Source organism: Ailuropoda melanoleuca, chromosome 13, assembly GCF_002007445.2.
Source record: "Ailuropoda melanoleuca isolate Jingjing chromosome 13, ASM200744v2, whole genome shotgun sequence".
Taxonomy (NCBI): Eukaryota; Metazoa; Chordata; class Mammalia; order Carnivora; family Ursidae; genus Ailuropoda; species Ailuropoda melanoleuca.
The window spans coordinates 58,789,180-58,803,488 of NC_048230.1; the positions used below are offsets into that span (position 1 = coordinate 58,789,180).

Below are 14,309 nucleotides of genomic sequence, written 5' to 3' on the forward strand. Positions count from 1 at the left end.
CATTCATAACACCTGCTAATTACCCTCCCCTGACCCTACCACGAACCAGGAGAGTTGGCATTTAATGATTTCTTAGAGTTGTGCTGCTGGATAGAGTGGCCACCGGCCCCGTTTATAGGTGTGATGACTTCAGTTCCTCAGTTGTGTGAGCCAATGCTCCACAGCCACGCACGGCTGGTGGCTACCACACTGGGCAGCAAGGGTGGAGAACTTTCCCGTCATGCAGGAAGTCTACAGGCCAGCACTGCCTTCATGGACGATGAAAGCCCCTTCTGAACCCCAAACGCGTGCCCCATCGCCCCAGATGCTCTCATCTGTCATCTCCAGCGGCGTTTGGAGATGAGGGTGACTAAATAAATCTTGTTATGTGACCAGAGGAAAAGACTATCCATTTAAACCGTATATGCACGCCCTCAATCCGGAATACGTGGGCCCAAGCAGGAGGCAGTGAGTCTGCCAGCGCCTGTGAAGGTGACAAGAAGGTGACCGCTCGGGTGGCAGTGCCGCATGGCGCAAGAGTGCTGACAGGTATCGGGAAACCGCACCCACTTCGTCGTGTGCAGAAAAGTTGCTGATTCACACCAGGAAACCTGACCTCGGGCCAGGAACCCGCGGGATGCCAAGCCTGGCTTCTGTCTCCACTGACAAAGTGAGACCAGGCGGACTCGGTCTGCTCAAGACTGGCTGGGCTGGGACAGCCTAAACGCAGCTGGCTGCTGCCAAGAAGACATGGGCAAATAACCCACTTCACCAAAGGCTCCAGCTCAGCTCTAAGTGTGAGTTAATGGGACACTTAAGGAGTCAGGGCCAGGGTCCCCAGTTAGAATGCAAAAAACCTGGGACAACTAAGACAAAACCACACCAGCATCCTGCTTCACAGCTGAACGAGACCACAATAAGCATCCTTCTAGCAGCCTCTACAGGAGTGACTTCTGCAAAACATCCCGAAACAATACAGTTAACCATAAAACACTGGTCACTACCACAGTGAGGCAGTTAGTCTCCAAATGTCAGCCCAACAACACGTGAACAATAACCTGATAGGGAGGCGGGTGCATGATCAAAGCCCTGATGGGCACACCTTAGCAGCCAATCCACAGGGGGCCCACACTCAGAATGCTTAAGATAGTTCCTCAAAAGAGCTTATAAAAACCACTAGATTCAATCGCCATAAGGGCAACCCTCTCGGGTCCCCTCCCTCTCTGGGAGCTTTGTACTATCGCCTATAAACTTTGCTTTGCTGCCCACCATTCCTGGTCTGGTCCCCCTCTTCATTCTTCGAAATGGCATGACCAAGAATCTCGGGCACTACGGGAACAAAAATCCTGTAACATAACCATGCCCATCACTCGAGTCCCCTGGGACATGTCTCACTGATGAAACAGGCCAGAGGTGGGGGCGAATGGGGGTGATCTTTCTGGCTCCCCAAGTCACCACCTGGCTGGTAATTTTCTCCATGTACCTCTGGTCTCAGGACCCGTGGTTAAAAAATACGGAACCAGATTGCAAGATGGAAGCATGAAGACCAGCCTTATACACATTTGTCTGCTTCGTGAGGTATTTTAAAGAGAGTGTTTAAATCAGTTTGCCAATACGGAAAAAGAATGAGATTTCACAGTAAAATACAACTTTGGGGATTACCTTGAAATATGGAAAGACTTAGCCTCCCTAGGGCCCCATTCTAGTGTGGCAGCAATGGGCTAAAGCCCTGATGAGTGTGTAGTGTTCACTGTGCCATAGGTCCCACCACTCCCTGTAACATTACACCTAATTCACTTCCCTTTCTTATTTAGAAGAATCTCATCTCAGAGCAGGTTCAAACCACAGAATTGTAGAATCATTTTGAAAAGAGTAACAACTTGCGTGTGATTTGAGATGTAAATGTTTCTTTTCAGTTTGCCATTTGTTTTTTGTTTAGATTGTTTGTTTTTGTTGCTTTGATTTTACTTCTGGTGTTCTCTGCCATGTGCCCCCCTCCCCCACAACCAATCTGTAGTTAGACTGGCTGTCTTTTCGTTGATGACTTTGCATTTCTGAGTCACGTTTAGAAAAGCCTTTTCTACTCTAGGGTTATACAAATTTTGCTTATTCTCATTCTAGTTCTTTTATGATTTTACTGTTGACATTTAAACTGTTGATTCAGCAGTGGAGGGGAGTGAGGGATGGGCCAAATGGGTGATGGGTATTAAGGAGGCACTTACTGTGTTGAGCACTGGGTGTTATATGAAAGTGCTGAATCACTAAATTCTACTCCTGCAATCAATATGACACTATATGATAATTAACTGGAATTTAAAAGAAATTTTGAAGAAAAAAAATAAACTGTTGATCCATTTGGATTTTTTTCCTGGTATATAGTAAAAGGAATGGATTTTTTCACCTTGTAGATGGCTAACGAGTTGTTCCAACACCATTCACTGAATATTCCATCTTTTCCCACTGATATGCCATCTGCCCCATGTACAGAATTCCCGGATGTGTTTGGTCTCTTTCTGGACGTCATGCTCCCCAATATTGGTCAATCAGTCTATTTATGTACCCAAACCAAGCTGTTTTGGTTATTGAAGCTTTCTAATATGCTTAAATGTTGGTATGCCTGGCACCTCATCTCTCTTCTTCTGCATAATGTCTCAAATCTAATCTTCCAGTTCACAGAAAAGTAACCACAAATTGGCTAAAGATCTGAAAAGATGCTCAACCCTCATAAAACACACAAATTGGTATTACACTGAGAAGACTGGTTTTCATGCATACGATTGGAAAAAACACCCAATAACTAGATGACACTGGGTTGGCCAGACAGGCACTTTTGGACACTGCTGGTGGGAGTTTAAATTGGTAGAATCACTATGGAGGGTAACCTGGAGATGTCTACCAAATTTAAATATGGACTTTCCCCTCGACCCAGAATTCCACTTCTGCAAAACCTGCCCTTCAGATATACTTACAGAAAAACAAAACAATACACATTCAGGGTTATTCATAGCCATGTTGGTGGTTATTGCAAACACGCAATGAGGAACTGATTAAATCACTTACAGCACATCATTCAATGGAATAACAGGCATCTGTGAAAACAGAGGAGGCTTTTTCTAGACACTGACTTAGAAAGTTCTTCAGTATATAGCTAAGTGAAGAAAGCGAAGTGCCAAAGACTATGTATGGATGTTCCCTATGAAAATAAGAATATATACAAGTGTCTCTGCCATAATGTGATAAAGCCTTCCTGAAAGGCCATGTGTTGTGCAAAACTGTGCACTGAATAATAGGGGTTATGGGAAAAAGTACTGCTCAAAAGCAATGCAAATTTGTAACCAGAGCATTGACAAAAGCAATAATAATCTCAATAAAAAGAGTAATAAATAAAGAAGTGCTCCATTAGAGGAGGACTCAGCTTTAAAAAGGAGGTGGAAGTATCTTGATGGAAGGGGGCGTAAGGACAGTGGAGGTGTTGAATTATGGAAACCAGGGCAAAATGCACCAAAGATTCAGGAATTTGTAAAATTAATTCTTCAAAACCAGAGCATGTGGCCAAACTGAGGTCAGAGGAAGCACACAGGGCACCAGGGACAGGACTGTATTCTTCTACGGCTTGCTGCCTTTACCCGTGTTATGTATTTTGCATTCAGCTGCTGTTACCGTACGTGCTGGGAAAAAGTGCAAACAAACCAATGCAGCTGTACTTTCACTTCTGGCCCAAGACTGAGTCATGGGGACTGGACTACCCTCCCACGTTAAATAGCTTAAAAACCAGATTCCCAAGACATGGGGCATCAGACGGTGAAAGAGAGCAATCCTTGAGAGTGGGGAAATGAAGGGTGAGCCATGGGACTGTGCCAGCGTGGTAGGTTACCAGGAAGGGCCATCCAGATGGCACCCAGCGGTCTCTCCAAGTTGAACAGATGGAGCTGCAAGTCCAGGGAAGCCAAAGTAACAAGGAGGATTCGCAGAGCAGAGTACCAGAAGACAGAGCTGCACTGTGAGAGCATCCTGGACATTTGTGGACATTTCCCTTCGGGTGTCCACCGGCGTCCCAATGAGCCTGGGAGGAAATTACCAAGACTGGAGAAGAACCACTTGAAAAGATTAGAAGCAACAATCCTCAGAGCAAAACAGAGTTGTAAATAGTTCTTACTCCTGCCAGCCAGAGTGGAAAAACCTCATAATTCATGGGGCATTGGGTAGAACACTCAGAAAGGCTTCCTCAGTAGTGGGAAAATTTTGTTAGGTCCAGAGAGCCCTAGACCAAATGCTGCTCTGCTCTACCTAACAAAGCTGAAAGCAAGACTGGAGAGGATCAAACTGTTTCCATGCACCTTAACTGCATCCCAGAATGGAGCTCAAGAATATTCATAGAAATATAAAAATGTCCAGCACCCAACAAGGTGAAATTCTCAATGTTTGGCATATAATCAAAACCTATCATGCGTGCAAAGCAGCAGGAAATATGACCTATAACAAGGAGAAAAATCAATGAAAAATAACCCTGAAATGATACAGATGACAGAACTAGCCAACAAACTCATTAAGACAGTTACTATAACTGTATTCTGTCTGTCCAAGGAGCCACAAGAGAGACCGGACATGTTCAATAGAGGCATGAAAGATTAAAAAAAAATAAATAAATAAAAAAGAAAAAGCAAAAACAGATGCAAATCAAATTCTCAAAGATGAAAAAAATGTCCTGAGTGCAATTCACAGCAGATCAGATACTACAGAAGAGGTTAGTGAACTTGAAGACATGGTGGGGAGGTAATATTTGAAGATATAATGGCCAAAATGTTTCCAAATTTGATAAAAATACTCACAGATTAAGAAGCTCAATGAATCCAAAGAACTAGAATCATGAAGAAAATGACACCAAGGCATCAAAAATGAAATTGCTTAAAACCAGTGATAAGGAGAAAATCTGAAAAGCAAATCAACCAACGCAACTTCAGAGTTATCATTTGAAAAAAGAGTTGACATCATTTCCTTATTTATGAATCACGTATGAGCTCATTCTTGTCATAGAAACATGCGATCTAACTGACTATGTTACTTGCAAAAAAACCCAGTTCTGGATGGGTTCACAAGAACCTAGTATAACTGGTTAACCACTGGGGATTTGGAAACTTTTGGTCCCACTCCCTGACCTCTGGGGAGCAGAGGGGTCTGGAGGTTGAATCAGCCACGGGCCAGTGACTTAGCCAATCATTACTACATCATGAAGCCTCTGTAAAGACCCAAGAGAGTGGCTTTTTGGTTTTTGTCAGGGAGCTTCCATGCCCGGGGAACTAGAACGCTCCCATGTGCCACAGAGCCAGGTCCCAAGCTCCGTGAGGACAGAAGCTCCTTTGTTCGGGACTTTGCCCTACGTATCTCTTTATCTGGTTATTGATTCATATCCTTTAACAAACTGGTAAACATGTTTCCCTGAGTTCTGAGATCCACTCTAGCAAATTAATTGAACCTAATGAGGGGGTCATTGGAAGCTTCAATCTGTAGCCAGTCAGTCAGAAGGAGAGATGACAGCCGGGGCTTGTGCCTGGCACCTGAAGGGAGGATGATGTAGTCTTGCAGGACTGAACCCTTAACCTATGGAATCTGATGCTCTCTCCAGGTAGACAGAGTCAGAACGGAGCTGAATTCTTTGGACACCATGTTGGTGTCCGAGAATTGCTTGGTGTGTGTGTGGGGGGACTCCCCTGTTGGATTTGGGTCCAGGAACCCTAAAAAAGGGGTAATGAAAACGGGGAATTAGAGAGTATTGATGGTTGCCCAACTTTGTGAATATAGTAAAAGCACTGAACTGCATACTTAAAAAGGATGAATTTTATGATACATGAATTGTATCTCTGCAAAAACAAACTAAAATACATGAAAAAGAAAATACATGAATGTTCACCATTTTTTTTTTTAAATTAGAGACTCAAACAATTTTAACACAGAAAGGGTTCTAAGGACCACCACACCCAGGACTTCCCACTGCATACGGAGGAGTCATTTGCAGAGAAGTTCCCTATTCAGATCTACCCGGAAAAACTAGCTACCGAATTCCGTTCCTGAAGAGTCCCAAGATGTTAACAGGCTGCAAAGGGTCTGAAAAGTCCTGCAGCAAAGACATCTATTTAACTCCGTGCTGCTCACTATTTACCAAATATATTTGATCCAGCCGACCATGAACTTTTCTGACCTATTTTTTTCAGTGAGCATCTGTGAGCACCAGAGCTGAGAGATACAGATCTTGAAAGTTCAATGACTTGTTCAAAGTCACGCAGCTTTCTGGTGTCAGAAACCGTGCTAGACTTCACAAATCCCACACAAACTGCCCCCTGAAGTCTATGGCTGAGATCACTGGCTCACAAACCCTTTTGCTAGGCTTTTAATTCTCCTACACATCCCTGAATCACATGCTTCCCATGTTCCTCAATGGCTCATGCTGGGTTCTGAGCCTCGGTATTAGGTATTAACGGCCTTAACGGAACTCCCTGGCCTTTGGTAAATACAACAGGAATTCCCACTGCAGTGCCCTCTTACTATTTTAAAGTCTCTCTATAATGCAGATTTCACCAGAAGGGGAAGTTTATATGCTGTTGTGGAAGACTCAACAGTCTCAAATTTGTATTCCTCTTTTCTCTTACCAGGACTATTTAGTAAAACTGAGAGTTCAGGAAATACAGGTGAACTTGGGAAGAATACAGACCGTCGGACCGGAAATTAGGGTAGCAGTGCAGTTGTCTCTTGAACACATGGGGAATCGGGATGCCAACAACCCGTGCAGTTAAAATCCCCTGTATAACTTTTGACCCCCCAAGAACTTAACTACTACAGAGGACACTTACTATGATGGGAAAAAAATAAAATGATAAAAAGAGAACTACTCATAGTCTACATTGCGTTACCAATAACCTAAACAGTCAATTAACACATATTTTGCATGTTATATGCATTACATACTGTATTCTTACAATAAAGTAAGCTAAGAAAAGAAAATATTAAGAAAATCATGAGGAGCAGAAAATACATTTATAGGATTGTCCTGTATCTATCGAAGAAATTTTGTATGTAAGTGGCCAGTGCAGTTCAAACTCTTGCTGTTCAAAGGTCAACTGTAATAACAACTAACATTTGCAGAGCCCTTAGTTCATGCCAGGCGCTGCTCTAAATACTTCACATACATTAATTAACTCATTTTATTATTGTTGTATTCCACATGTACGTACTATCAGTATTCTACCTTCTAGAGGAAGAGCCTGAGATACTGAGAAGTAATGGGCTCAATGTCACAAGCTGGTACACTGCAGAACTGGGAAGTTCACTCTGCCTGACTTCAGGGTTACTGTTTTTAACACCTATGTTATTAAAAAAAAATAGGAATAATAAAAAGAGTACCCAGCCTTTACGAACCTCCTCTGATGTGCCCAGGAATCATTCCATTTAGATCTCCTGAGAGCCCCGTGAGGTCATCTCTCTTGCTAGGATGCCAGTTCACGGGTAAGGGAGCAGGCACAGGGAAGTCAAGTGCCTCCCCTAAGTTCATGGAGCATGTGGGACACAGGGAAGTCTGCCTGCAGCCCAGGTCTGGGCTCTCAAAACCTCCATGGCTCCTGCAAGTTCTTACAATACACTTTCAAGATATTTTCTTCTTTTCTTTTTAATCTTTGGGGACATTTCTGTGAATAGCAGTGTTTCAGGAGCAGCGAAAATAAACAACAACAAAAATCAAACCGATAAGAAATACATTTCAGTTATAAAAACCGTTGGGTGAACCTACAAAAAGAAAATAAACAACCAACCAACCAAAGGCTGAACGAGTGCTGTGAACTCTTCTCTTTTACGTTTATTGTACATTTGGTGTAGGGCAGTGTTATCCAAACAGATACAGACCTCAAACCAGGGCCTTGAGGGGTGATGACCCCATGGGAGTTTGCGGACGTTTATGTGAGTAGATAGAAGACCTAGAGGGAGGCATCCCGGCTTACCTAACGCTTGCTCTGTGACCTTACACAAGCCACTCCGTGGCAGTGCCTCAGTTCACTCATCTGTGAAATGATGGGGTGGTCCCACTTGGGTGCTTTTTGCTTCTATGAAATTATGATTTTAAGTCCTAGAGAGGAAAAAGACTCATCCCAGCTTCTAAACATGGACCTGAAATTTCACTCTATTCGTGTTTTCAGGTCCCCTCTTCATTCCCTTCCTCATCTGAAAAACTAAGCTCAGCTGACATCTTCCATTCTGAAACACACATGGCGTAGTTTGAGAGTTTATTTCTCCTCTGGAACAACTTGAAAAAAAAGTTAATAGGAAGCACATGGGCATGGTGTGTGAGCGTGGTGTGTGAGCGTTCTGTGTGTTTGTGTTTGAAAAAAATACTTAAGGAGGAATATGTCAGGCTTGCAAAATGCCTGGGCTGTCTCAAGAGCAGTTTATGGCCATTAGCATTAGACTGAAGGCAGCTAATTGGGACAGAGTCCAGCTGCTGCCACAGCCCTTCTGGCATTTGGGCCACAAGGACGATAAGAAAATAACCTGGATTATTCCCATGGTCGGGTGAGAACGGAGCAGGAGACGTTTTTCGATTTGTAAAGGGCTGGTGGGGATTGAGGTGGGGAGGAAGGTTGTAGGCCAGGGCGCATCCATGAAGAATCATCTTCTAGATGGTTCGGGGGGTGGAGTAGGGCAGGATGGTGTGGGGGTTGCATGCCTGGGCTCCGGAGTGCAACTGCCTAGCTTCTAATTCCACTGCCACGGCCGTGTGACCTTAGGCATGTTACTCTACCAATCTGTGCCTCAGCTTCCCATCTGTAAGTTGGGGATAATGATAGAAACTATGTCATAGGGCTACCGGGAGGATTAAGGGGAATAGTGTATGGTGTTTAAACAGCTTAGGATGCTATACAGAGTCCTGAAGGAGTCCAGGAAAAAGCACTTGGAGGAAACAGCACAGGCTCTAGAATTCTAGAAACCCAAGTCTGAATCCCAGCTCTGAACACTTATGGGCTGTGTGATCTTGGGTAAGTCACTTCCCCTTTCTGAGCCTCGCTTTCATCATGTGTAAAGCAGAGGTGATGGTGCCCTCCGCATGGGGCTCCTGTAAGGACCGGAGAAGAAACAACATATTCTATATGTCCTGGTCTGTGGAAGGGGGGGTTCCCACTTCGCTTTCCAATCTCATCCCCCCTACTCCCTGCCCCCAGATTCATGATTCTCCTTTGGGAGAGCCTCCAGCTGCTCATGTGGCTGGCTCCTTTCCGTCACGCAGTCACCCTAACCACCTGGGTGATACCAATCACCACTCCCCTCATCCCTGCCTGTCGCACTGCCCATCTTTGTCCTTCACAAGCTCTATCAAAATCCGTAATAGTCTGCTTATTTGTTCATTGATTATTGTCTGTCTCTCTCCATAAGGGACTGTCATGGTTGATGGCTGTGCCCCCCGGGGCCTAAAACGGTGCCAGGCACAGAACTTGTACGCAATAACACAGAGTGAAAGAATGATGGATGGACAGCCACTCCTACATGACTGAACGCACTACTTATCCTGCAAGGTGGGGTGTGGATGTCAGAATGCGGGAGGGGGGACGTGTTTGCTCTTCAACCTCCACAGCCTTAGAAGTCCTGAGGCACTAAGTCCTATCTCTATTTGCAGAGCTAGTAAACACCAGCCTGAGAGTGATCCAAATGCAAGTTCAAGTTCAGTGTCTTCACAAGTATTTATTATCAGGATTGGTGCCACAATTCACTTCCCACGTGAAGATGGGTCCCAGCAGCTGTAACCTTCAGTGGGGCTTAGAAAGGCCACTGTGGGGAACCAGAGGTGACAGCAGAAGCAGAGAAGAGCGTGCATGGCCTTTGGGTGAGGCTGGGGGACAGGATTCCGCCAGACCCCTAAGAAGCGCAACACAGTCGGTTTCATTGCAGGTGCAGTAAAATCTAAACCAGCACCAACACTTTGCCATGAAGATTGTACAAGATGATCCCCACAGCACCATGTGGCAGGGGTAAGTGTATGGTCAATGTCAGCTGATGGTGCTGCCAACAGACTCTGATGCGGGCCTTTATGTGGAGGCTACTACAAGGGCTGGGCATCAGTGCTCATCAGCCCCTTTCTCTACACATGCTCCTAAGATTATTTGCTGTCCCTTCGCAATGTTTTTCCCTGAAAGGCTGCCCTTGACAGCCATCTTTACTGTTTCCTTAATTCCTCAATAAAAAGTTTAAAAAGATAAAGTATCAGGCTTGAGAATAGCTTTTTTTTTTTAAAGAAAAGTACAATCACTCATTAGCCCATGGCCTTGTCATTACTCCTTCATTCTTGCATATTACTTTTCAGATCCTTAATGGTCATTTTTACCAACTTGCATGAAGGGAAAAAAATACCAGGAGGAGGATCCCCCAAATTACTGTCACCAGCCCTCTACTCCATGCATCAGTCCCAACATGCTCCCAAGGGGCTGGTCAAAGAGTAGAGGTGGGGACAGAAGAATCCAGTAAACCAGTTGCTTAGGGGATGGGAGGTGGGAGTAACTACACACTGGAGTTTTCTTCCCTAAGGCCACCCTAGGGTGACGCAGAGGGCTGAACCTCCTGCCTGGAATGAGAGCTTCTTTACCTGCCGGCCTCAAACTCTCCCACCTGGCATTTCTCGGAGTCTATGATGGACTTGCCTTTTCTATCACACTTAAATCAAAGCCAGCTCCTACCCACAGCCCTCCGGACCCTGCATGATTTGGCTCTGCCCTCTCCCTAAGTCTCTCTCGTCCCACATCCTCTGACCCTGCTCCAGTCTCACAGGTCTCCGTTCTGTGCCGCAAACATATCAAGACATTTCCCCTGCATACAGCTTTTGCACGGGGTGTTCCCTCTGCCTGTAATGCTCTTCCTCCAGGTCTGCACAGGGCTGGCTCCACCTCACCCCTTGGGTCTCTGTCCAATGTCATCTCTTCAGCGTCTTCCCTGATGGATCCCTTCACAATTACGCATCCCACCATATCTGACCCTTCAACGGCCCATCACTCTCTACTCAAACACCATGTTTATTTGTTTCATGGCACTCAACCTCTTCCAAAATCAGCTGGTTTATTCATTTCCTTGTTTATTGTCACTCTCTCCCTCCTGCCATGCACTTGCCATGAGGGCAGGTCTCATATCTATTCTGTTCTGTCCGCTGGTCTAACTCCTTGAGATAGATTCTGGCACATAGTAGGTGCTCAAGAAATCTGGCCAGTAAATGAATGAATGACTGGACACCTAACTTAGGCAGTGCCTTAGAGGTGGACAGGAAGGGGCTGCAGCGCCACACTGACCGTGCATCTGGTAGGTGTACGGGCTCTGTCCAGTGGGTGGGGTGCTGAAGCTGGAGCCGTAGCTGAGGAATCCACTCTGGCTGGGGGAATGGTTCAAGCTGTCTTCTGTCTTGATGCCTTGGAGGAAAAAGAAACACCAGGGACAAATGATTAGGATGCTTCCTTGTCACCTATAGAAGAGATACTGAGTCAAGACGGCACACAATTTTATCAGCTTCTAAACCAGGAGCTGCAAACTTGTAGCTTGTCAGGCAAAGTTAGCCTACAGATGTATTTTGCTTGGCCTGCATATTTTTAAGGAAAATCTGAAATGAGTTGCTTTTGTTTAAAAATCAGGAGATTTCACCAAAAAATCTGAACTTATGGCCTCAACTGGGCAACGAGACGGTCTAGCAACACCACACCTGCATTCCTATGGGACAACAGACCATTGGGGTAGGTTCCCCAGGTCACCACAAATACTGCACTGTCTCTGAGGCATTAATGCTGGTTTTAAGGTGCTATTTTCATGCAGTTGTACTTTTCTTTTCTTTCCTTTTTTTTTTTTTTTTTTACATCCTAGGACATTGTCAAAAGTAGGGAAGGAAAGGCAGGTCTAGAGGGGCTTGTATTTTGTACATGCAGTCAGCTTCTTGCTTCCTGCCTGGCTCTGAGGGTGGCGAATTTTCAACCCCCTACTCTACAGGGTAGTACTATGTATGGTTAATGTCCAGCAGGATCTGGGGTAATGTGTCAAATGAATCATCCTTCCTCTGTAAAGATGCTGCCACTTAACACACTTTCCACTCTTATTGCATGGAGAACCTGTTTCTCCAAAGGCCACAGTTAAAAATGTGCGCCCTGCTCCAGCCAAAGTCTGACATGCTTCCCCAAAGCACAGGCACCCAAAGTCTGACATGCTTCCCCTATGAGCAACAGGCTGGAGAAGGGACTGTATTGAGAGAGGGGGCCTGATCTGTCATCAGTAGCCCACAGATTGTATTTTTATTGAAAATGTAATAAGCTCTGCTTATCTCGATACTATTTACATCTCTTTAAGGACATTTCTAGTTCTGGGGCCAGTTTTGTAACTGTGGTTCCTTCCTTTTAACCCATTCAGTCTTGTGAATGAAGACAATGCTTCCAAACCATTGGGGAGCAAGGGAAAGAAGAAGAGTCCGTGCTCTCTACCCCCAGAAATTTTCTGAAAGAAAAGCCCACCCTTGCATTTTAGAAGCAGCCCACCATTGCCTCCTGAGCAGCACATGAAGATGTCAAAGCATTCTGTAAGACAGACATGGGGAAGTCTATTGTATGCTTAGAGTACTGAGTTTTCTCCTGGTTCCTGAGTTTCCAATGTCACCCACCATCAGGTGCCAACAGATTCACTTCTTGTTTGGGCAGAGTCCTGCTTCTTTGTTAAGAAATTCAGGTGTACTCGGGTAGACTGGAAAACACAATTACAATATTTTGCAGCTCTTCTTGTCAAGAGGTAGCGTCTATTTTCACACTTCTAGAATCTTCACTGATCTTGTGACTCGTTTTGACTGGTAGAAGCGGCTGGGTGATGGGAGTTTTGGAGACAAGGCGTCAAAGCGGCTTTGAAGCTTCTACCTCTGCTCTTCTGGAAACCCGAGACCAGCATGCTGTGAGCCAGCACAGGTTTAAAGGCCAGGTTGAGAGCGAGGCTCGGCCATGCCAGCTGACCTGCCAGCCAAATACAGCCGCATGACAGAGACCAGGGGAGACCAGCAGAAAGCCTACCCAGTCAACCCAAATAAGCACCAGAAATAATATATCAGAGTGTTGTTTTAAGTGATTAAGTTTTGGGTATAATAGATAAACGAGTTGTGGTACAAATAATGGAATATTGTACAGCCATGAAAATGAATGAACTATACTGGCATGCATGAACAGGGATAAATTTCATGGACATAGGCTGGGTGAAAAAAGCAAGTGTCAAAAGAATGGATACTAGGGGCACCTGGGTGGCTCAGTTGGTTGAGCGTCCCACTCCTGATTTCAGGTCAGGTCATGATCTCAGGGTCGTGGGATTGAGCCCCATGTCAGGCTCTGCGCTGGGCATGGAGCCTGCTTAGGTTTCTCTCTCCTTTTCCCTCTGCCCCTCTTACCCCCCACCCCCACCCCGGGCAGGCTTGCAGCTCACTCTTTCTGTCAAAAAGAATGGACACTAAAAAGAAACAATGTACATAAAGTTGTAAAACATGCAAAATAATACTCTACATAAGTCTATGGCCAAATGTGACCTGCTGCCTGTTTTTGTAAATAAAGTTTTATTGAAAGAGACACATCTACTCATTGACGTACTATGGCTGCTTCTGAACTACAGTGAAACAGCTGAGTGGTTGTGATAGTGTATGGCCTGCAAAGCTAAAAAGTTTTACTGTCAGGCTCTTCACAGAAAAAAATTGCTGACCTCTATTCTACATAAAGAAATGCAAAGGAATGATGAAACATCAAATCCAGGAGTGTGGGGTTCTCTGAGTAGAAAGGAAAATAACCTTTTGTTTTTTTACTTCTTAAGTTGGTTGGTCAGTCTTTATGCTTTTACAGATATCTTAAATGTTGCATAATAAACTGAGGAAAAACATATTCAATCCCCATAACCTCCTTCTCTCTAGTTTGCTCAAATGTGTTATTTCCTTGAAGCTGTTTCAACAAAAGTAAATAATGCTATTTGCCAAGCAGCAATGAGAAAAGTTTCCTAACAAGATCCAACAAGGTTTGTCCAGACAATGAGCAAACACTGCTTGCTCAGGCATAAGCACATGTGAAGGAAAACGGCTTTTCATCTTACCTGTCATTTATTCAGTGACATGAACATTCCAGGTGTGTGTGGCAGCCTGGCCCCTATCGCACTGCCTGAGCGTTTCCCTTGGGCTGGCCCTGTGAGCTAAGCCCTTCATATAGATCATAAGATCAAGGGCTGACAAATTATGGTGCGTGGACTAAATTTGACTCACTTCCTGTTTGTGTAAATAAAGTTTTATTGGAACACAGACATACTCATTTATTTACATA

General features: G+C 44.7%; 1 protein-coding gene across 1 annotated transcript in view; it reads right to left on the minus strand.

Moving 5' to 3' along the window:
- Nucleotides 1–14,309, minus strand: part of EYA2 (EYA transcriptional coactivator and phosphatase 2) — a 211,271-nt gene that overhangs the window by 162,418 nt on the left and 34,544 nt on the right. The window contains exon 5 of the mRNA XM_034641397.1: nt 11,289–11,405. Within this exon, the coding sequence (XP_034497288.1) occupies nt 11,289–11,405 (117 nt within the window). The remainder of the gene's footprint in view (nt 1–11,288; nt 11,406–14,309) is intronic.